The sequence below is a fragment of the Lagopus leucura genome, unplaced genomic scaffold, assembly GCF_019238085.1.
Source record: "Lagopus leucura isolate 7727_CA_CO unplaced genomic scaffold, USGS_WTPT01 Super-Scaffold_100157, whole genome shotgun sequence".
NCBI classification, from domain to species: Eukaryota; Metazoa; Chordata; class Aves; order Galliformes; family Phasianidae; genus Lagopus; species Lagopus leucura.
In genome coordinates, this window is record NW_024962334.1 from 35716497 (window position 1) to 35739894 (window position 23398).

The window sequence follows — 23398 nt, forward strand, 5'->3', positions numbered from 1 at the left end:
CATTAACTGCAGGAGGTCTTCTACCCGAAGGGCCATGTCTGGCAGGCAGGCTGGTTGGGCACAGCCCAGTGCTGTGCACACAGCTGCTGTCTGGGGCTGAGCCGGATGGAGCCATGGCTGTATGGCTGTATTGGAGACTGAAGTGAGCCCAACTGGGAAGGAGTGGCAAAACACCCCATTACAACCAGCCCAGAGGCTCCATGCAACCTTGGTGTAGATCACCTCACAAGAAGACACCTCAAGGACTCATTTGGTTTAACTTAGCAGGCATCTAAGCACCACTCCTTTTAGTCCCTGGTAAACGTGAGGCAGAATTACAGAAAATAAGCTTTTTAATCCCCCATAAGCTCAGCATGCCTTGTGCACCTATTGCAAAGGGAAGCTCAGAGCTGGATTTTAGAATGAGGTTTTTGGAAGCTTAGAGCTGAACACTGTTCTGGGGAATGGAGGAGGGAGGCAGAGCCTGCAGGGCTGAGGCACTTGCTGTGTTCCACCTTAGGCTGCAGAGCTGACATCAGTCTGTTTTCTCTTGGAATGTTTGATGTTATGATTGAATGGCTGAGAGCTGATCCAGATATCACAGCCTCCTCACAGTTAGAGAATCACAGAATCGTTAAGGTTGGAAAAGACCTCTAAGACCATCTAGTGCAATCCCCAACCCATCACCTCCATACCCACTAACCATCTCCCTTATCTCCCTTGCTTCCAAATCCAGACAACAGCTGCACAATGAGAACACTGGCAGTGCTGGAGTGCCACTGCCCCAGAGGGCCGACAGGACCGCTGTTGCTGCTGCAAGGAGCTTGGCATAGAAGAACATCCCTGGAGCAGGTGGGTGGCCGTCAGCCCTGCATGGCACCTGGTGCTGTGACCTGCACCACGGCCATGAGGATCCCCAAATGGAACAAAACTTGCTTTCATGGGGCCACTGCATCTCCTGGTTAGAATCAAGGTCAGGCGCAAATTACAGCTCTGATTCCCTGGGGATTCCTGCCTCTGCTGTGTTTTGGCAGCTTAAGGCCTCTTTGATATTTGAGCGAGGCCTTTCCCTCAGCACATCTGATCCTGATTACGGTTTATGGCAATGGTAATTCTTTACCTCCCCAAGGCAGCAATTTTGAGAAGAGAAAGGGAAAACAAGTACAGTGTGATCGTTTAGGAGAGGGGCACACTGCACAGGATTTTAACCGTTTCTCTGTTTACAGCCATGGCTTTTCCACACAGATGACCACTATCGGTACCAAGCCCTTCCCATGGCAGCACCCCATGTCCAGCAGTGAAATCTCTGTGTCTGGAGGCAGAAAAAGTCAGGTTGTGTATTTATGTATCCAGGCATTGAGTTCTGAACAATAAAGCTGTGGCTTGGGTAGATTTTTTGTCACTTTCTGTTTCCTGGTGAGCACAGAATGAACAGGCATTGGTAAGTGCCAAAGATTTTCTGACTGCAGTGAAGAACCCAGGTCCCACTGGGTACCACCATCACCTCTTTCCTGCTTCAGACTTGAAGGGGAGTTCTGCTCTGTGTCTGGCAAGCACCAAGTGCATCTGATGGAGGTGGCAGAAAATATGGCAGTATGGAGGTGGCAGAAAATAGCAGCGCTGATTTGCTTTTGTGATACATCAAGGCAGTGTGTGATACAGGCACTTTGGCACACAACAGTGGGTTTCTCATGTCTATTCATAACGTGCTTCGTTCCCTTGTTGCTTTGGCTTCTCTGCCTTGGTTATACCGTGAGCTCCTCAGGTTCACTGAGGCTCTTCAAAGGCCATGCAGGGGCTTTACAGTGTGGAGGGCTCTTGACTGTGAATAACCACTCCTGAAACATGAATAACCACTCCTGAAGCTGGTACCATCAGCTTGCCCTCAGACAAGATATTACAATTCACCAAAGCACTAGCAGCACAAATCACAAAATGATTCCATTACCTGTCAGCACTATAAATGCCTCCAGTTAGCAGAGGCCTGTGCTGGGTATGGTTCTTTGGTGAAGGTGACCATAAACACCTCTCAGGGAAGCGGGGGATGTGCACTGTATTTGCCCATGGAGCTACCAAGAAATGGAGCAATTAATAAAGGACACTTGTAACATTTTTGTTGAAAAAAGGACATTCTGTAAATCCTAGTCCATATCCTTTCCAAAAAGTAATGCAAACTGTCACAGGTGCAGGAGGGGAATGAAGCAGCACCGGCTTTCAGTATTGCTGTGATGTAGTCAGTCCTCAGGGAGTGTTTTACAAGCCAAAATTTCTACTCAGTTGATGCGAAGGAAGGGTCCATCATGGGATTTTCCCCCTTTCCATTAGTATTTTAATTAGACTTTCATATTATCTTGGGATTTGGGGCTTGCAAGGAGTACCCTGTGAAGGAAAAAAAAAATTATACCTGTATCTCCCTCTATATTTTCTTTGTGTGAAACAAGCAGAAATTTGAGAGCCCAGGTGGGCAGTGGGCACCTCGACTCAGTGGGAACACTGCAGCCCGCGAGCTGCATCTTGTGCTCATAAATCAGCCCAATTATCCTAACGAGGAGAGCTGGGTCCCTCTTCTTCGAGCCCTGCTGGTTTACAGAGAGAGGAGAGCAAACAATAGAGAACAGTGGCAGCTTTTGGGTTGGGGGTGGGCAAAGGGATGGAGGACAATGGGCGATGCTTCTCACCGCTGCCACTTCAGGAGGGCAGCAGGGCGGTTCTGCATTATCCCTGGCTGTTTTTCCAGATCAGAACTGAAAGTGGTTTCTTTTCTTGCTCTGTACTAGTTTAAGTTTTCTTGTAATGGTGAAAATTAGAAACTTGTTTTTCTGCAATGACAATGCAGGTTCTTATTTACTCCATGAATCTGGGAGCTGAAACTCCAAGAAAACCACAAACTACCATGAGATTTATTAATGAAAGATGAGAGCCAAAATTATGAGTGGCCCCATTCATTGTTTTCTATGTTTTCATCCTGGTCCCTCCTATTGTCCCCTCTTGGCGATGTCTGAAACAAATCATTCAGGTCTAGATCTCTTATTATGACACTCACAGAGCCTCCTTGCTATTGTTTTGGCCAAATTAAAAACATTTGTCAGGAGTAATTGTGGAATGGCATAAAAATTCATCTGTATTTTGCTGACGAGGACTTAATTACTTCTATTCTGTTGTGATAAGTTATGTACTGAGTTCAGATATTTTTTAATACAAAACATTTTTTAAAATGGCCAGTTCTGGCAGTTCTTGTGACATCCTCCTCTCAGGAAAATTCTTCTTGATCTCTCGGGATGTTCTCAACAGCTTATCCCTCCTTTCTAATGTCAGTTTTCCTAAAATGCCTTCTTATTCCTGCCCCACACACAGCTTAAGTTGTGTCCATATTTTCAGCTTTTCAGGCTCCAAAGAAAGCTCTGTAATTAGTAGATAAACCTTCTCTTTGGTCATCAATCTGCTCTGTGTTTCCTGTGTTGATTTCAGTGAGCTAAATGCATTGAGATGTTTGGAGATGTCCCCACCCCATCTTCAGCCTGAAGCACCACTGAGACCCACAGCTGCTGCAGAACACAATGAAGCTGCCAGAGGCACTAATGGGGGGAGCTGAAGGGTTTGTAGATAGAAAGTAAGGGGTGTGCTGTAGTGCCTACAACCATGGAGTGCAAGAGTACCCTTCTTAAAGCCAACAGAATGGCATCTTTTTTGATGGAAATATAACAGTGGGACTTCAGAGCACGACCAGCACCCAGCATTCAAAACAGCATGCGTCAGGCCAGACACAAACTGTAAGACTATTTTAAGTCATTAAAAAGATCCAGAATTAGTCATATTTGCTTGTTATTTCTGAGCCTTTCATGTTTCCTTGGTTTTGTGTTTTCAACCGTTGCTCTACTGGGAGCAGGATACAACTTTGGGGAGGAGGAGGAACAAAGAGGACACCTGGGTTTGGGGTGCTGGGCCTCTGCACTGTGCACCAGGAGCCACAAAGTCAAGAAAGCCAGCAGGGTATGAGACCCACAGACTCTCAGTAAGCCTTGTGATATTAAAAAACATCTCTGGAATTCATTAAATTCTTAGTATTATCTCCAACCTCACCAGTGAATTTTAAAATTAGCTTTGTTATTACCTTTGCACCAGAGGTATTTCAGCATTGCTGCCATGCGGGAAACAACCAGAACCGAAAGTTACAGGTGGGAAAAGTCACCCCTTTGAAATTCTGTGACATAGCACAGCAATTTTGTTCTGCTGTTTTTAAGTGCTTTGCTTCTGTTCATGAAACTATTTCAACTACAAATTAAATCAGAACCTCCTGATGGAGCAGAATCAAGCAGCAAAGCAGCACTGAATGGCTCAAGCAACACAGAGCAGAAACAGCGATGGGACTCCCAGCTGCCCTGACTGCCCGTGTGCCTCAGCTGTGTGCAGCATCACTGCCTTGCTCTCACTGCCAGCTTGCTGTGCTTGCCAGCACCCTGCAGCACCTTGTCCAATGTGCTCACTGGTGTCAGGTGGGATTAAGGGGTTGGGAAACTGAGGCTGTGGTGAGAGTTCCTGGCTTAGACAAATACTGTCCTTAACACATTTGGCAGGTAAATTCAAAGATAGAGCTTGGAAAAAATGTGAGAAAATAATTTCTTCATGTCCAGTTGTAGCAATCCATTCTCTGCCGGTGCAGCCCTGGTGCCTCAGACCTCCCTTCTGAACAGTAAAATTAAAGAGGAGACAACAAGCCATCATCTATCGCCATATTTAAATCTAGCTGCTTTTTCTTAGAGCTTCCATTTCAGATCTGAGGCCAAACCACGGGCATGGATGGTCCCAAAGCCAGGAGAAACTTGCAGTGACCAGAGCTCCACGGGAGGCAGAAACAAGAAGTGCTTTCACAGAATCACAGAACAGCTTGGGTTGGAAGGGCCCATCAAGCCCATTGGGTTCCAACCCCAGACACAGGCATGGGAAGGGCTGCACCCAGCAGATCAGACTGCCCAAGGCCCCATCCAGCCTGGCCTTGAATGCCTCCAGGGATGGGGCACCCACAGCTTCTTCAGGCAAAATGCTGCTTTACTCAGGACACGTGCTGTTAGCTAGAACAAACATTTCAGACCTCTTTAAAACATTTCCCACCAAATAACCAAATGCAGAAGTTACTTAAAATGGAAGTGTTCCTGCAAGGCAATAAGGGAAGATATAACTGAAGTCCACAGTAGCCAAGTCACACCTCATTGTGTTTGCTTGCTGCTGACTTCACTAAAATCTTAAACTATAAAAAACACATTGGTAAAGTTAAAACGGTCATCTTAATGCTTCAGAGCTAAACCAATACATGGTTTTACTAACAGTTATAGATTAACTTCATATCTAAATCATCACCAATAAGTGTACTGCATCAGCAAGCTCACTTAAAATAAACAAAAAATGGATTTTAAGATAAACAGGCTCAAGGCCAAAAATCCACATTCTTTGTAACCAGGGAACTGCACACATGAATGCAGCTATTGGAAGAATAATTGGTCCACAGTTACAGGCAAGCACAGCATTTTGTTGTTTCCCCTTCCCCTTCAATGGCTGCTGGATTTTAAAATTTGCATGATGGCTATTTTTTTTTTACTGAAGGAGAAAAATAGAGCTCCCATGGGGCAGCTTTACCCTCCTACCATATGGAATTGGCTTTTCTTTTTTTCAGATTATCTCATTTATTATTATTCGTACCTTTAAAGAGAAAGAAAATTCTTTCCATACTCAGACCAATAATGATGTAGGAGGGAGGGAATTAAAAAATAAAAAGCCCCTCTCACTTGTTACTTCTGCCAGCAAGCCAGCAATTGAGATCAAGGCCAGCAATTTTGCCCTTTTATGCTTTCCCTTCTGTGTGATGGAGGCCTGCATCAGACACTGCTCTTCCTCGGATTCTTTCACAAGATATCAGAAGTCTGCTCTCCCCTCATCAGAGCTGAAATGATGCGTGCCCATAAAAGAAAGGAGAATTTTCTCTGGTCCAGAGGAACCAGCTTGTCACCAAGTCTTTGCTACTATTTGATGAAAGTAGAAACCTACATGCAAACCTGTAGGGTTTTAGCTGTTGTGAAAAGAGCTGCTCTCCTCTTTCAGAAATTGTTTGCATTCAGTCACCCCACATAGCAGGAAAACCAATAGTTCCTTAAAAATTATAAAATTCTGTGCAGAAACTGTTGGTGCCCAGAGATTTCACAGCAGGCCATCCGTTAATTGCCTCTCTTTCCAGTCTGCATCTGGAACATTCATCTCTAATGCACCTTGCTGAGGAATATATTAGTTTGTAAAGTGGAGAAGGACCACAAAGAAAACTGCTGAATGCATACAGTGCCTTAACGTAACAATTTGCAAGTAGCCTTACTGCTAGCATGCCCCACTCTAACTTTGCACAAGTTTTTTATTTTGCAATGTAGGTCACATTCAGCAAACTAGGTGACCATCAAGGCCCCTTTCCAAACGAGATCATTCTATGATAGAGTGCATGAAGAATTACACGGCTTCATCAGTGAGATCATTGATTTGCAAGCTCCAACACTGTACTCCTTTTTCCTCTTTTTAACCCAATTATAGGCTTTGCTGAAACACAGTGCAGTCATTTCTGGCACAAACTCAAGTCACCCTGCATATAGCAGTGCTATCAGCATCACTTCTAGGAGAATCTGCTCCATGAATTTCCCAGGCACAGAGGTGAAGCTCACTGGCCTACAGTTCCCCAGGCCACCTTTTCTCACTTTCTTAAAAATGGGCGTGATGTTTCTCTTTTCCAGTCACTGGGGACTTCACCTGACAGCCACAGCTTTTCAAATATGATGGAGAGGGGTTTGGCAACCACATCAGTCAGCTCCTTCAGAACCCTGGAATGCATGTTGTCCACCCCATAGACTTGTACATATTCAGTCTCATGAAGCAGTCTTGGTCTTGCTGCACTCTTACAGTGGGAGGAATGTTGCTCCCCTGCCCCCCACTCCACTTTGACATTCAGGGACATGATATGCATGGGAAACCTGACTGCCAATAAAGGCTGAGGCACTCACTGAGTACCTCAGCTGTCTCCATGTCTGTTGCAGACAGTTCTCCCTTCTCATTTATCAGAGGGGATACACTCTCCTTTGTCCGTCTCTTCTGACCAATGTACTACAGAGCCCCTGCTTGTTATTCCTCACGTCCCTCACCAAATGCAGTTTGATCTGCACCTTGGATTTCCTGATCCCATCCCTGCACGTCTGGATGGTGTCCCTGTATTATTCCCAGGCCATGTGTTACCACATCCCATATTTATAGACTGCTGGTACAAGGATATTTTCACTGACAAAAATAAAACACCTTTTCTTCAATCTCCACAGTGTATCACAAAGATGGAGAGCTAGGTTCCATTCACTTACACCTCAGCCTAAAAGCCAATCTTGTTAGCATGGATTTTTTCATAGCATACAGCTCTTCTCAGATCAGGTGTCTGTTATTTCTCTGCCAAATAATTCTTACCCTAACATTTCTCTGCCTAAAATTCTTACCCTGTCCAACCTGAATGTTTGTGGCATTATCAAATGAAGTGAAATCAATTTATCTTTGCAAGCAGGTGGTTTTTGGTGTGGGTTTTTTTGCATATTTTTTCTTCCTCCCCAGTATGCACGAACACATCTGGTCAACATGAAGATAACAGAAGTATCTCTAACTCACACATGGCAGAAGAGCAGTGTGTTTCTGGTTGGCAGACTGGGATAACTAAAAACATGATCAGCAAAGGGGCTAGAAACCAGGATAACTGCAGGAGGAGAAAGAAAGCAGCTGACAAAAGCCAACACAGCATGAAGAAGAGGAAGGAACTACAGATGAGGATTTAAGCAGCAAGGCTATGGGGATTCCTGAAAGCAGAGGGCACAAGACCTAATGAAAGTAATTAATGACTGATCTATTTAAGTTGTCCTTTCTAGTGGCAGACAGTATTGAAATATCAGGCTGGCTTCTACTTAGAACATTTGATACTTACAGAAATACTTCACATATATATACATACACCCATGCACACACATACACATTTATTGTAGTGTGTGAAATTAGAGAATACTGCTGTCAAGTGTCACCTGTCCTACAGCAAAGAGGTTTTTAAACTGGATTCATAGAACCAACTTATTTTCTCAGTGGAAGAGCCATATCCATCCACATCACCAGTTCCTGACTTGCCAGGCTATTTCAATTCCATGAATCCAAAGCAAAAGCTGTGGTAGAAATGGTTGCCATACAGCCTGCTGCTGTAACATACGGTCAGAACTCTGCTGTAAGGGACTCAAATGCAGATCCACTAATGAATGTAAACATTAAAGAGCCTCAATGCTCAGAAGTCCCTTAAATGATGTTGGTACAAACACCTGGTGGTCTTACATAGACCAACAGAAGGCATTGAGTAGCTTGTTGAACATCAGAAAGACAGCAGGATCTATGAAGACAAGATATCTGAACAAGATTAGAGTTGTGAAAGTAATCAATGAGCAATGACTGGCCAGTCTGTGTGTTCTGTGACCCACCTCCTACAGTCAGCTCCCAAAGTCTAAGAGCAGGGACTGGAGAAGGAAGCACTGATTAGTGTGAGGAGCTGCTCTGGAACAGGGGTGGTTTGTCACACTGGATGTATCCATGGAGAAGTGAGTAACGCTTAAATATCATCATGGCACTGCATACTACATGAAATAATAGCAAAAAGCACGTCCTTGTTCTTTCTGTCCTTCCCTCTAATACATAGGTTGAGAATGTATAATCCTACGTCAAACACCAGGCAGAAGGCGCGGCTCTGACAATCCAGTGACTCCTGAGTGCACAAGATATCATCAGCATCCACACTGCTGTGTTTGGCAGGGTAAGGTAACCCTTGCGGAGCCCAGCACTGCAGCAGATGCACTGCTTTCAGCTAGACCTGCACTCCTGCTTCTAAAGCTAACTTGGTTTGATCAGATACTACGTTCCTTGTGACTGTCAGCACAGACTGGGTTTGCTCTTTTTCAGCTTGCTTTATGAAGTGTGACTGTTACAACCACTTACTTTGAATCGTCCCATAACCCTTTATGATGAGCTGCACTAACAACAGTGTTCTTCCACTCCTTGGCCCACGCTCCTCAGGGTGAGGCATCTCTTCCTGTAAAGCCAGTAACTATTCTTGATGAAGGACCTATATTTAATGAGAAGACCCTCAGGTTTGTCCATTTCAGCAAGCATTCCCCTTAGAACTGCACAGTAAGCAGCACAAATCTCTAGCAGGATTTCTGCTACTGGGCAACTGTATAAACAAATGAAGAATTATTGCTGCTTCCTTTGTTTTTTAAACATCTGACTTCTAATACAGTTCGGCTCTGAATAATAATTACATAAAAATGCATCACAAGAGCCCAACTATCATGCTGGTTTTCATCTCAAGCACTCTGACTGTGCAAGAAAAAAAGAGGCTTTAAACAATTTAAAGCATGCAGAATACAAAAAAAAAAAAAAAAAAAAAAAAAAAAAAAAGATTTTGTCTCTGGAAGAGAGATTCATAATCACATCTGATCAGAATAGGTCTCTTGTATCAGGAGGTTCATAAAAATAGAACAGCAAAAATAACACTAAAAATAGGAATTTGAACTTATTTTGAGTATAGACAGCAAGGTGACTTCACGTGCCTTGGTGCCAGAGAAACCGAAGCTCCTGCATCCAGCGGTGGAACTGTGATCAGTCACACCTCCAGAGGGCGACGGTCCGGCTGCAATGCTCCTCTGCTCAGACGTGGTGTTTGACACCGTGATTTTCAATGCTACAGCTAAAGGAGATTTTCAAGTCCGTACAGGGATTTTGTCGAATTTGCTGTAGCTGTAGCTGCGGTGTGCCTGTAGCCCTGTCTTGCAGAAACAGAGCAAACGTACTGATTGTGCCACCCCACCAGATCTTGTGAGACTACTTTTGAAACTGTTACAAAAATGAAACTGCTTTTTACGGGCCTTTACCCCTTATAAAAATCACATTTTTGTAATATCAAACCAAACACCTCATTCCTTTCAGCACAAATCCCATCAGATAAAGCTATGAAACAATATATAAACCCCTCTTCTGCAAGCTTGAACCTCTCCATCACATTACTTTACCAGCTAAATGTGTCCCCTGCACACATCTGGCTTTTAGATAAAGGGGGATACTGCATGAAACTTTATCTGAAAACCAACTGAGAAATACAACAATCAAGTAACATAATGAGACCACAGAATTAAATACAGATTTATAAAGCAGTAAGGAGCAAGGAGCAAACTAAGTGCTTCCAGTTTTAAAAAAAGGTATAAAGCAGTTGCTGTAAGTGGTACACGAAACAGCTAATTGAGCCCTTTGATTTTAGGAAAACCTGCATATCCATGCATCAATTAACTTAAAAAAGCAACCAAATCAATATTGAACCATCTATTCATCCTCACTCACAAGAAGAAAAACCTTATAAAAATATTAAGTATAGTAATATTAAGTAAGTATAAAAATATTATCTATTTACTTCATATATAAAAATCCAAGAGCTCAGGATCTACTCAAGATTAAGGATAATTTCAGCCACTGATGCAAACCACATCTTGAAGTTAAGGATAATTTCAGCAACTGCCCCAAGCTACATCTTCTAACTCAAATTTCTTCCAACAAGCAAAATCCTCTAAGGAGTAATAGATACCAGTCTTCTGCACAGAACTCATCTAGAGCATGAATTAACTGTAGACATTCAATCCTTTCACTAACAGTCTTTTGAATACTCCTGTTCCAGCATAAATGTCTTGTTCCAATTTAACATAATCCACCTAATCCATTTGCAGTACGACTCACTTATACCTCAAAAGCTAGACGGAATTGAGACACAGAATTCTGGAATTGCAGTTTAAGACTCACTTGTCTGTTTAGATTACAGCTTGCTTCATCATTTGAACAGACAGTTCTTTGGGCATCTAAAATTCCATCAAGTCTGAGGAAACATGCATTCACCATGTTCAGAATCCAAAAACCTGACATTCCTCAAGATCAATCTGAAAAAAAAAAAAAACAGAACACTGAGTGCATCTGATAAACTGACAGGATTTTGGGTTCTTTGTCAGACCCAGCAGTTCACCGATTGCTGTTCCTAGGAGCTACAAAATTAGGAGACAACAGTAACAAGCCTGGCAGCACACGTACTGAACAAGCTGCAAGCTCAGGCTTGGGGCTCTCTCACCTTACAGGAAGGCAAAGCATCACCTCTCTCAGGACATTGCTCTGCTCAGACCCTCTGGACAGTGCTCCCAATAGCCTCCTGTTGGAGCTGGTCACTGCAAAGCAGAACACACCAACTTATTTGGCCAGGAGAATAAAAGTCCAGGAAGAGGAAATACGAGGGAGGCTGTTCTGACTTACGGTCAGCCTCAGTTGATATCCAAAATTGGATTTATTGGGCAGCAGGAACTGCAGGTTATGGCTCACTACAAATACACTTACAGCTGAAACAGAAATTAAGAGGAGGTGAACATCCATTTCTATCATGCCCTCTTACAATTTATCTTCCCAAACTAGAACTCCTAGTATATCTGTAATTTCTCCCTTGCTTTCCACCCCTAAAATTAGCACCCATGGCAGCCCATTCACCCCCATTCCTATAACACAAGTAGCAGAATTCGCACGTGGGGACTGAACAGAAGCATCTCTGCTGCCAGTTATGGACGGTGAGTGACTCGCAGCTCTTCACCCAGTGGTTTGTGTAACCACCTCCACACAGAAAATTACTTTCAACATAGCACCCAAGTTTATTTGCTAACCACATAGATCATAAACTTAGTTTACTTGGCAGGAGTTAATACTCCAATGTTTTGAAAAGCCTGTTGATCACTGGAGTTGTATGTGGTAAATACATATTTAAGAAACATTGCTTTAAAAGTGGGAAATCATCACCTCTCCTCCAGTTCCACACTGTTACTTGCAAGCCAGGTAGAAGCACCATGACGTTAAGACAGGAAGTGATCCCAGTGCTCTGGATGTATCTCACTGAAGCTTTGAATCAAGCACAGATAAGCATTCCAAAATCTGTGCGTCTTCGTTCAGCAAATAAGGCACAACACACCCAGCACAGCTTCTGATCCAGCACCACAGTTCAGTAACACAAACTTTGCCATTACAGCTTCTAGCTTGTAATAGACACGTATCTTACTGGGTCTAACCCTCAAAGCCATATAAAAATTGACAAAATATATATATATATAAAGCCAGGAACAAATATGATGCTTCAGATTTATAGCCAGTCTTATTTCAGGCAAACTTTCCTTTGCAGGCTAACCTTACATAGCTGCTGTCATCTCCACATTACCAGTTCTATTCTAGCAATGTCTTAGTTAGTCTTGTTTTCTAAATAAACTTAAGCTGTTAAAGAAAAGCTATCTATGCCAAGATTTGCAATATACCTGACTTCTGACAAAAAGACAGAACACCCATGCACTTGAAAAAAGCTTTTGACTTCAGTAATAGGATGCACTAAAATAATTTGGATCAATACAAAATATAAAGGCAGGAGGCATTTTTGAGCTACACTGGTGCACTTCACAATGACTGCCAGGCTGCAGTCACTTGACAACAGCCCTGGAGATATACTACTATTGCTCTCCGTTTATGGATCTGAACTTAAATACATTTCCAAGCATACAGCTGCACTTTGAGGAAATAAAGCTTGCGAAGTACACATCTTTAAAGACTCAATTTTTTTAAATAGTACTTCTCTGAAGGAGTGGTCAGGCACTGGAATGGGCTGCCCAGGGAGGTGGTGGAGTCACCGACCCTGGAGGTGTTCAAGGAACGGTTGGATTCTGTGTTGAGGAACGTGGTTTAGTGAGAACTATTGGTGATAGGTGACTGGTTGGACTGCATGATCTTGAAGGTCTTTTCCAGCCTTGGTGATTCTCTGATTCTGTGATTCCTTTTTTCAGTTTTAGCATCCTAAATAAAGCAAGGAGATACATTTTTATGGCTTATGATTATTTGAAGACAAGCAAACCAATAGTCATTACATATTAGGAATTCACTGCACTGTTATGTCAATTTGTAAACAAACTTTCCATAATATAAGTTTTTTCACATAGGCAATTTCAAACTCCCTTTTATATAACAAGATGAATCAGTTTACATATGCTTTTTTTTTTTTTTTTTTAAAAGTCCTTGCTGTTCAGTCCATACTTTTTCTGAGATATCCTATTTTGATATAAACTAATCAGTACTGTGACCAGACTAAGAGGAGAGACACTGCCAAGAGGCATCCCAGCCAAATCACCTTTTTGCTACTAAAAAAGAAACAATGTTTTGGCTTTTGTGTTTCACTTCAATATAAACAAAGCTGTCATGAATACTGTGGCACTGCAACAATAGCAGTACTCCTGAGATTATCTAATTTTATCACCTCAGCATTACTCAGGGGAAGCCGGTGGCAAAGCTATACAAGTAAATTGTTGATGAGCTCTGTCTCGCTAATCCCCGTAGCATGGCAAACAGGATATAAAATTTGTTTATAATTATTGGTGAAGAGCTATTACTGAAACTATTCATATCTGCACACTCTTTATACCTGTACCTGAGAGACACAGTTATCAAGAAAAGAGATTGCAATTGCATTTCCTCCAATTTAGCGAATTGTTATGAAGGCTTGATTTAAACATAAAGCTGCTGCTGTAATACATGAATGAGCAGGACAAAATGCATGTGCACACGTATTCAGTAAGTACCAGAAATGGAAACAAGACAGAGATTTCTGCTATATTCTTACCTCCTCTCTATTCTCTGACTTTGGTTCTATTTAATCTCACCTACAAGAATGTCTAACAGCTGCATGTTTACTACTAATCTAATTCTGACCCTTCACGTGCATTTATTTCTCTCCATTCCAGGTTGTTCACTATTCTTTCCAGCCTTACTCCAATATTAGTTGGTCCTCATTTATATGGTACAGCTCCCTGCAGCACTGTGCCCTGCAAGGGCATGCCTCCCACTTGCACTCAAATCCATCTCTCACCATAGCATAACTTCTTTCTAATCAAGGCTTTAGAGTACAGCTTCAGAAAATACATAAACCTGACACAGTCTTACAGTTTAAGCTTTTGTACCCTGCTTAAATCATGTTTTCCTCAAATTATCCCTCCAAAACTCCAGCTAAGAGATGATTGTGAACAGGAGCTGTAAACGTATCACAGAGATGACTCCAGGCTTCTTAAGGAGAAGGCTAAATAGCTAATTCCTATTTGGTCCCCAACAGTAAAGCAAGAAGCACTAGTGCCTGAGCTACTTTCATTCACTACAGTGGTCTTCTTTCTAGACATGGATGTAGGGGAAAAGAAAGCATACGGAAGAAAGGCAGCAGGATTTCAGAGAAGCCATGATGCAACTAAAAGAGCAATGGAAAAAATGCAAGCATTCTGTCCAGATTTAAAGTCATATTCTATCAAACAGGCATTCCACAGTAACCATCCAAAAGCTAACCAGTAAAACATTTTTCCTGTTTTTCAGAAGGGCCTTGAAGCATCACTACATCAAAACCGACAGCCTGAAATCTAGTTCAGTTATGCATCTACAATATAGTTTTGCAGTGATTTAAGAAATTATATAAGATTATTATTAATTTTTTAATAAGAAAACAGTAACTTTATTTCATTTGTTTTATCTACAGTTTTTCTAATGCATTTAAAAATCATGGAAATGTGGAAAGGTTGGAAGAAAGCCCCTTCAGCTTATACTGCTGTTGTAGGGTTCTGTGCCTGACCACATCTCACCTAGTGGGATTTTAGAATTGCCAAGTCCAGACATTTGACAGCTTCAGGTTACATTACTTTTCAGTTCTGGTGTATGCTTTAAGCTTCCCACTTCCTTCTTCAGGACATTAAGCAAAGTTCTGGAACTATCCAAAATCTTCATGTAAGCAGCTTCAGTTTCAGCAAGAATTTTATCAAGCTCATTTCGCGAAGCTACCTTCTGAGCCAGGTTTTCACACACGCACTCCAACTGTTCATTCAGAACTTGAATTTCATGCTGGAGTTTACTTTTTTCCTCTTCTGCTTGCTGGATCTGTTTGTTCAGCTCCTCTTTTTGCATACACAAGTCTTCAATACACTTGACGAGCTCGTTGTTGTAACCTTGAAGAACAGCTCCCTGCTGCGTCATCCTCTGCTCCTGTCTCTGAACTCTCCAACGGCTTCCTGAGGACTCCTCTCAGCAGCAGCCTTCTGCACATTAACACAAAAACAAAAACAGAAAGAAAAAATATGTAATAAGAGTTTTCTCTATGCTACGTTCAAACACATAGAGTCACAGGGAAAGATGCGCTACTACAAGCCAGCAGGCCAGTTCTGAGGTGTGCTGTATCGCTTCTCTTATCAGAAAGGAGGCAGGACAAGATTCGGGCTTCACATCGTAGTATGGTTTGGGTTGGAAGGGTCCTTAAAGGCTATCAGTCCCAAACCCCTGCCATGGGCAACGCTCCCACCCAGCAGCTCAGGCTGCCAAGAGCCACATCCAACCCGGCCGTGAGTACCTCCAGGGACAGGGCACTCACAGCTTCTTTGGCAGCAGCGCCAGGGCCTCACCTCTCTCTCAGTGAAAAATTTTCTTGACATCTAATCTGAATCTCCCTCTTCTAGCTGAAAATTATTCTTCCTTGTCCTATCATTACCTATCCGTGCAAAGAGCTTACTTCCCTCCCATTCTCAAGCTCCTTCGAGCATTGGAAAGCCCCTATCAGATTTCCCTAGAGCTTTCTCTTCCCCAGGGCGAACAGCCCCAGCTCCCTCAGCCTTTCTCTACAGGCGATCCTGTGGCCTCCTCCGGACCCGCTCCAACAGCCCCGCATCCTTCCCACGCCGTGCCCCGAGCCAGGCGCAGCGCTCCCGCCGAGCCCCACCGGCTGTACACGTGCACCGCCGCTGGACCCGGCCCGGCGCAGTCACGTGACCGCGGGGTCCCGCCGGCCCTCGGCGCCCCTCACTCTCACCCGCTCCCCCTACGCGCGAGGCGGCCGACTGCCGCCGCCTCGGGAGGAATTGCGAGGGAAGGCAAGAGGCGGCCCGGCCCGCCAGCTCCCAAGGGACATTTTAACAACCTCTCCCTGCCGAGCGCCTCTCGCGCAGCCCGACGTACACAAAATGGCTCCTGCCTATACATCAAGGCGCCGGGCGGAAGGGGAGGAGGGGAGGCGAGGGGAGACCTTCCCTTTCCTATCCCCCCTCCGCCCTCACCGCTCCTCGCGGCCCCCCTCCGTCGCCCCCACCTGCCTGGCGCTGCCACCCGCTCGGCTCGCACCGGCTGCCCAGCCGCGGGGCTCCCCTCGCGCGGCCCGCCCGCAGCGCGGCCCCCGTACGCTCCCCTCGGCCGATCGGCCGCGCCCCGCCAACAGCCGCGCCGAGCGGGAGCGCTGCCGAGCCGCGGGGCGAGGGGTCACGGAAATAGCCGAACGGTTCCGAAGGCGGCGTCACCCTGACGGGAGCGTGAAAGCCTCTCTACGGAAATAACCGATGTTTTCCGAAGACAGGTAGCGTTCGGGAGAGGAGGACGAGGCGGGCCGGCCGGCCGGAGGGGGGAGGAAGGGGGAAGAGTTACGGAACAAGCCGACGTTTGCCGAAGGGAGAGACTGAAGGGCGTTGGGCTCGGCGGAGACGGCCGATGTTTGCCGAAGGCAGAGTCGCCCGAGAGCAAAGGGGACAGAGGGGACGGAGCGCGTCGGAAAGAGCCGAAAAGAGCCGACGTTAACCGAGCGCGGCGTCGCCCGAGTTTCCCGGATGTAGTTGGAGGAGCGGCGGCGGCGGCGGGCGCAGCGGGGGGAGGAGGCGGCTGCGGGCGGCAGCGACGGAGTCCGCGCTCCCGGAGCGCCTCAGCGGGGCCGAACTGCCGGCGTCTCCCCTCAGGCTGCGCGCGGCGGAGATGGGCCCGTGAGCGCCGCTCCCAGCCCAGCTGCCGAGCCGCCCCCTCCCTCCCTGCCCCCTCCCTGCCCCCGGTCGGCGGCGAGGCGGAGCGCCGCTCCCCTCCTCCCCCCTCGGCGCCCGTGGCCCGGCCGCGGCCGTCCCTTCCTGGTCCCCTCACACTCACACACACAGGCCGGGCATTGATGGTAATGTATGCGAGGAAACAGCAGAGACTCAGTGATGGGTAAATCCCCTCCTCGGCCCCGCGGCTCTCCCCCCGCCTCCGCCATGTTTGGGCCCCTTCCCGGCGGCCGGTAACGGCCCTCGCTAACGCCTCTCTCTCTCTCTTTCTCTCGCCTTCTCCGCAGCTGTCACGACCGCAGGGGGGACTCGCAGCCCTACCAGGTACCGCCGCGCCGGCCGCTAGGCCCGGGAGGAGGAGCGGGGCAGGGCAGGGAAGGGAAGGGGGGGGGAGCTACTCCGGCCCAGGCTTCGGCCGCCGCCGCAGGCCGCGCTGCCCCGCGCGGCTCCTGCCCGGCCCGCGGCGCCTTCTCGGGCACAGGGAGGGGGAAAGGGGGCGAGGCGGCGGCCCGCAGCCGGGAGAACGGGGCCGCCGCGCCGCTGCGAGGGCCAGGCCGGGAGGAGAGGCCTAGCGCGGGGCCGGGGCCTAGCCGCCGGGAGGTGCGAGCCCAGGGGCGGGAGAGCGCGGCGGGGTCACGAGCGGAGGAGCCGAGAGCCAGGGGGAGGCGAACGTTTTTCTCCTAATAACAAAAGGAGGCTTGTTCGCCCCCCGCCCCCCTCCCCGAGGCCCTTCTCCCCAAAAGTGCCGCTGCGGGCTGTAACCTGAGCAGGGCACGATTTTAGACCCTGAACTGGGGTTGCCGGTAAGGCTTCCTTTCTACAGTTGCCAGCTGCTAGGTGTGTTCAAAAACATCAGATCCTCCAGCTTTTGGCAATAACTTCACTTTAAGTACAACGAATCCCATCGTCTTCTGCCTTGTCCGTGGAAAAAAAAAGAAATTATACCCTGAGGAGGGTGTGAGTCTGGGGAATGCCGTGTGTTGTGACACTGCTCTTCTTAGGGCACGTAACTGAACCGTTTTATTACATTTCTGAGTATTTCTCTCACTGTGAAGTGTCATCTGACAGTCCGAGGCAGCTGTCAGTGACAGTTCACGTAATGTAAACAGTTGCCACTCAGAAGCTCGCTCTGCAAAACTGAGCAGGTCAAGGAGAGACAGAACATGTTTTGGTAAAAGTTCCCAAATGAATTGTCACATTATGTGTTTGTCCCCTTACATCCCCACAGAAATTCTAGATTTTTATCGTATCTGTTGTGGGTTTGCTAGTACTGAAGTCTGTCTGCAGAAGCTTAAGGTAGAGGCTAAAGGAAGTGGTCTCCATTACAGTATGGATATTTACAGTTTACTCTGATTAAATGTAACTTTCTGTTTATTTCTTTGATACCAGCTGCACTTGTGCTTATTTTAAGTGCCAGAAGTATTGTGGCCCACTTACTGCTTAAAGTTTGCAGTCCCTCACTGAAACAAAAAGAAATTAGGCTCATTTTAACAGCAAATGTTACGTTAGATGTCGTGGTGGGAGCAAATGGTTTTGTCCTAATTACAGAACTTGTTGCTTTAATGTAGGTAATTAAAATTAGGAGGACTAATGGTGGTTGTTTAAATGGGAAATGAAAATTAATTACTTCAAAAAGTATCTTGGAAAAAAGATCTAAAATTTATGACTGATGTTAGAACGTTCTTTCTGTAACTTTAATGAAAATGCCTGTTCTCTTGTGATCTGTTTCAGGCTCTTAAGTACTCATCCAAGAGTCACCCAAGTGGTGGTGATCATCGTCATGACAAGATGCGAGACACCACAGATCCTTCACCACCAAATAAAATGTTGCGGCGCTCTGATAGCCCTGAAAACAAATACGGTGACAACACAGGGCACAGTAAAGCAAAAAGTGTGCATACCCACAGAGTTAGAGAGAGGGATGGTGGTGAGTTATCTTTAATTGACCTTTATTTAAGCAATTACTACTTTCTCATAGAATTAAACAGTTGTTACTCTGGTGAAGGGAGCATTGTGCTAAGCGATGTTCTTTGGTGCTTGGAAGACTACAGTGAAACCAAGAACCATGTTTCCTTGGAAGTAGGCATCGTAACACCTGTTAGCTGTCTTATTTTTACAGGTATGATAGTTCTTATTTAAACTACAAAGGTTAAATTCTTCTTTTTTTAATTAGTATATCTGACTTATTTCAGACATACTGCAACATTCAATAAGGTGAAACCGTATTCCAGATTTTTCACTAGTATTGGCAGTCTTAGAGGCTTAAATTGTTGGGTTTTTTTAATAATTTCGTGTTCCTGTAAAGTTCTGTGCTTCGTAGACTACACACTGTAAAATGATGAAGAAGCTTTGTATCTAGTTCTAGTTGCTGTGTAGAACTGCTAACAATTTTAAAATCAAAGACAGCACTTAGTACAGTATCTCTTGGCAGAAGCTTAGTCAGGTAGCCTCCTGTCTTTTTACACTGTAATTGCTCAGAAGTTTTAATATGATGTTATTTTCTGTTCCTACCTCTTAGAAACACCTAGGAGTAGGGTTTTCCTTTTAATAAAAGGTAGTAACAGCTGGAGGTTTGAAAGGCTTGTTACTGACTGAATTTGGAAGCCTGTTTTGTAAGTATTGTTCTTTGTATTGTGTTATAAAGTATTCAGGTAGAGAACTTGAGACAAAGAAGCACTGATAAAAGTTCTACATAAAGTTAACAACCTGTGATGTCCAGATGTATTTATTGCTGCTGTATGGTTACTTGTTAAAGTAACAAAGAAAATACCTTTGTCTCCTTTAGAGTGTATTGGTTCCATACCGCATGTACATTTATGATGCTCGACTGTTCTTACAGTTCTTAGGTTTTCCCACATTTGGGGATTAATAGTAGACTGCTGATAATCAGATGTTACTTTGTAGAAGGTTTGCAAAGACTGGCAGCATTTCTTAGTACGTTGGTTTTCATTATATTTGCACATACTTGTAAGCACTGTAATCTCAGAATGAAATGCATGTGCCAAACTGGTAGACTGCTATTCCACGTTACTTTCCAAGGCACAAAAGTGCCTTCTCTTCCTTGCTTGCCTGTCCAAAGGTACTTGTCCTACCTCCTCCTTTAATTCTGCTGAGTTCTGGTGCAGTCAGTAACCCGATTTCAGTGAAGCTACATTTAGTGGAGTTATGCATATATGAGAACATTTGGAGGATGAGGCTCTGTGTGGGGAGCATATTCGCTTATTTTAGTACTAAAATTGTTTCTCAGGGTAGAAACAGATTCTGAAGCTCTCACTGACTCTGGACTGAATTGGTGAGTGATCTGAGGTGTGGATGTAGACAGTAATGATGGAGGAAAAGGAATTATTTGTAGTTTTGTAAGTGTAAGGAACCCTGTCCCACTGCTGTTAATACAGTGAAAAATGTACTTTATTCTATCTGAATGTGGACTTGTCTAAATTATATGTCAGTGGACTGGGAGAAAGAGGTAGTCTTAAACAGTTTGAAGGAAGTTGCTGATGTTGAAGGAGCATCTACATTATTCTGTATTGACAATGAAGTGATTTTTCTTGTGTGTGTGTTATTAATAAGGTTACTTTGGTGCCTGTTTCAGTGTTTTAGCACATACTCAAAACAACTAAAGTTAAGTACTGTGTATTACTGAACCAAAGCTGGGCAGATGTGAGCCAAGAGAATGCCAGCTTTGTCTTCCAAAGTAACTCCTTGCAAGTTTGAAGCTGTTGCATCTTATTTTCTATGTCCCACTAAGGTTTACTGAATCTCTCTGTCAGTGTGAATTAAAGGTAGGTGTTAGAATGTAGGTGAATGTGGACACTTACACGTTGCTGATACCCAAAGGCACAATCTAATAGTTTGCAGTGTTCTCTCTCAAATTACTCGGAGGTACTATTTTGTTTTGTTTTGTAATATTCCCTCAGTTTTGCAGGTACAGATGTACCGTGGGGGAAATAACAAAAATCTTGCTGTGTTTAAATGAGTAGATATCAAGGAAAAGAAAAGAATGCTAGAAGTTTTCATCACAGTTGTACTTGGTTTTGTCAACACTTTGCAGTGACTTCTGGGGGGAAAAAATAGGTTTGTTTGTTTTTGTAATTGCTGTAGGTTTCATTATTTTAAAATGGGTAGTGCTTGATTTGGGGCTATTACAAAGGCATTACTGCCTTCCTGTGATCTAGCTGAACTTAGCAAAACAAACCTCATTGAAAAATCTCCAGTAATGATTTTCCCAGTCTTCACTGAACCCCCAAATAAGCAATCTTTTTTTTTTTTTTATCCCTTAGAAATCAATTCAGAAATGTGGGGTATTACTGCTGAACGTAAATATGAATTAACCTGATCTGCTCCCTTTCAAGTTAGTGTTAAAGAAAGCACTCTTAGTATCACCTGTACTAAATTTTGCTCTGGAGTGATACGAAAAGATCCAGCATGCTGATGGGTGCTGGGGACTCATTTAGTCTTGATTGACTCTCTTTTTTGTGGTAAGGACAGAAAGGGCTGACCCTTGTTTGAAGGTGTAAGTGTACCCACAACATGAAAGTGCTGTGACTCGACTGGTTTAAAGTGAATAAAGAAATGTTAGAGCCCTGCACTGTGAAAAGCTTTGCTGCCTATATAAAGGTATTTGTTATTGTAGCTTACTGGGAATCTTTTTTTGTTTTGTAGAAATGTATCTGTAAGAAATGTTATTATTAATAATAAATATTGATGATACTATCAATAATAATTATGGGTAATTTGATTAGTAATTAAGGTTTTAGAACTTGGGCTAAGAGTAGGCCCTCCATACTGACACAGTGCAAGCAAAGCATTTTTCACAGTTGCTTCCTATGTGTTTTCTGTGGAAAGAGAGCACAGAGAGAGACATTAGTTACTCTGAAGAGAGACTTCCAAGTTTATCTTGTATTAATGGTAAAGTATGTGCAAGTTTTTGTCACATCCCTTGTTTTCAAGGAGTGCTTGTAAGTCTAGTGTATCGGAGTGCTGGAATAACTTTTCTCTTGCTTTCAGGTCCCTGTGCATGAGGATATTATCTGTGTGTGCAAGGGTTTGAAATCTAATGAACAGCCACCCCCTTCTCTGTATCTCTTATTTCTAGGTCAGCTGCTATAGGCAACAGTGGAGTTGTAAGAGATCAAGAGATCGGGAGTCTTAGGAGACCAACTCTGTGAAGTTCCTGAACAGTAACAAATAGGGAGTTAACAGCTGGCATTGTTTACAGGGAGTGGAGCTATGAAGGGCCTTGTGAATGTAGAAGAGTGTTTCCATTAAAGAGAGGAGGGAAGTACAAAGACTTTAACGTTATAGTGCCCAGGGGTGGTAGATGATCTTTGTAAGTCTTTTCAAAGGTATAAATGAGGTAGTGATAATGTTGGAAGTACAGGAAAGAAAAAGGAAAGCACTCAGATATGTAGGGTAGCTTTGGGAATGCTGTGAGGGGGGAGGTGTGAGTGTACGTATATCACTTAGGAGTAAAAACAAAAAGGTGGCCTTCAGAGTTTTTGTTTTGTTTTTAAAATGATATTTCTTCTGACTTAAAGGTTTATGTGCCAGGATGACCAACAAGTGATAGCAAAGAGGTGTAGCAAAACTTAGTCCAAATAAAAATAATGTAGTTCAGTCGATTGATGTACGCAGATGTTCCTTACGGTGCAAATACTGTGCATTTTTCCACATTTACCATTAGGAGACTTCAAAATAAATGGTTTCTTCATGTTGGGATCTTAATGGATTCTTTAAAAGAAATGGAGAGCATAAGTATACATGACGTGATTTTCTTTTTTTGCTGGACTGTATGCTATTTTGTTTTCATGAAATTTGATTGTAATTTGTTATTTAAATTCCAAAATATAACCAAAGTTGAATACTTCTTCTGCACGCTTTTTTAATTGGCAATTAAGAATACTCTCAGTAATGGCTCTCTCTGCTCTGTGCTAAGATTCATAATTGTTCTGCTGTCAGAGCCTGTGTGGAACAAAGCATGCGTTCCTAGTTTTAAAGAATTGTTGCTGGGAGCTGGTGTCATGACTTATCCTGCATTGCTTTTATTGGTTCCTGAAGGAGTCCAGAGTCCTCGCTGCAGAAGGAATGCTCAACAGCTGGATGCAGGAAGTGAACTTTTCTTTCCTGTGTTAGCAACTGTCGTGGCAGAGGAGGTCAAGAAGCAAACCATTGGTTACATTAGCATCATTGTTAATTAGCTGACAGAAATGAATGGCGTTAGGGCTGGTGGAAGGGAGTGGAAGCTGCCTGGGCAGCGTGCGTTGCAAAGAGGAAATTAAAGGACTGCTGAAAACAGGGAAGCCTGAGAAGAGTGAAACGTAGTGCAGGGCGAAGGCTTGAGGAGGCAGATGGTGCAGATGGTAGCCATTGAGTCAGTGCTCACTGCTATAAATGGTCCGTTACTGCAAAGAAGGTTTCTTCCCAGTCACCACTCACCTGGGATGAGTAAAGTC

General features: G+C 44.3%; 2 protein-coding genes and 2 long non-coding RNA genes across 17 annotated transcripts in view; 2 read left to right on the top strand and 2 right to left on the bottom strand.

The window, feature by feature from the left end:
- The window catches only part of LOC122189384, a 25813-nt gene extending 22036 nt beyond the window's left edge, over nucleotides 1-3777 (top strand). The window contains exons 3-4 of one of the 4 annotated variants that reach the window (XR_006181812.1): nucleotides 716-1306; nucleotides 3448-3777. This is a non-coding gene — a long non-coding RNA (uncharacterized LOC122189384). Of the gene's footprint in view, nucleotides 1-715; nucleotides 2041-3447 lie in introns of those variants that run through there. The other 3 variants (XR_006181814.1, XR_006181813.1, XR_006181811.1) reach the window with 3 other exon arrangements.
- On the bottom strand, nucleotides 500-12882 carry LOC122189383. 4 transcript variants are annotated; one of them, XR_006181809.1, is made up of 5 exons: nucleotides 11359-12882; nucleotides 11180-11273; nucleotides 10861-10994; nucleotides 9010-9136; nucleotides 500-1817 (listed from the first exon to the last, which is right to left on the bottom strand). It is a non-coding gene; the product is annotated as an uncharacterized LOC122189383 (long non-coding RNA). The 4 variants fall into 4 exon arrangements; XR_006181810.1 differs by lacking the exon at nucleotides 500-1817 and adding an exon at nucleotides 2079-2358; XR_006181808.1 differs by lacking the exons at nucleotides 500-1817; nucleotides 9010-9136 and adding an exon at nucleotides 9463-9835.
- Nucleotide 12883: 1 nt separating this feature from the next.
- LOC122189382 (Sjoegren syndrome nuclear autoantigen 1 homolog) lies at nucleotides 12884-16733 on the bottom strand. 5 transcript variants are annotated; one of them, XM_042888528.1, is made up of 3 exons: nucleotides 16239-16301; nucleotides 14745-15194; nucleotides 12884-12924 (listed from the first exon to the last, which is right to left on the bottom strand). In XM_042888528.1, exon 2 carries the CDS (start codon nucleotides 15130-15132, stop codon nucleotides 14788-14790), a length of 345 nt encoding a protein of 114 aa, XP_042744462.1. In that variant the 5' UTR covers nucleotides 15133-15194; nucleotides 16239-16301; the 3' UTR covers nucleotides 12884-12924; nucleotides 14745-14787. The 5 variants fall into 5 exon arrangements, with proteins under 5 accessions (XP_042744462.1, XP_042744463.1, XP_042744461.1 ...); XM_042888529.1 differs by lacking the exons at nucleotides 12884-12924; nucleotides 16239-16301 and adding an exon at nucleotides 16440-16733 and having other exon boundaries at nucleotides 13603-15194; XM_042888527.1 differs by lacking the exon at nucleotides 12884-12924 and having other exon boundaries at nucleotides 13603-15194; nucleotides 16235-16299.
- Nucleotides 16734-16979: 246 nt separating this feature from the next.
- Nucleotides 16980-23398, top strand: part of WAC (WW domain containing adaptor with coiled-coil) — a 53690-nt gene continuing 47271 nt past the window's right edge. For all 4 annotated transcript variants that reach the window (XM_042888559.1, XM_042888560.1, XM_042888562.1 and 1 more), the window contains exons 1-3: nucleotides 16980-17109; nucleotides 17234-17270; nucleotides 18678-18873. In XM_042888559.1, the coding sequence (XP_042744493.1) occupies nucleotides 17069-17109; nucleotides 17234-17270; nucleotides 18678-18873 (274 nt within the window). In that variant the 5' untranslated portion in view covers nucleotides 16980-17068. The remainder of the gene's footprint in view (nucleotides 17110-17233; nucleotides 17271-18677; nucleotides 18874-23398) is intronic.

Coding starts and splice junctions, on each gene's coding strand:
- LOC122189382 (XM_042888528.1), bottom strand. CDS start 15,132: ATGACGCAGCAGGGAGCTGTTCTTCAAGGTTACAACAACGAGCTCGTC.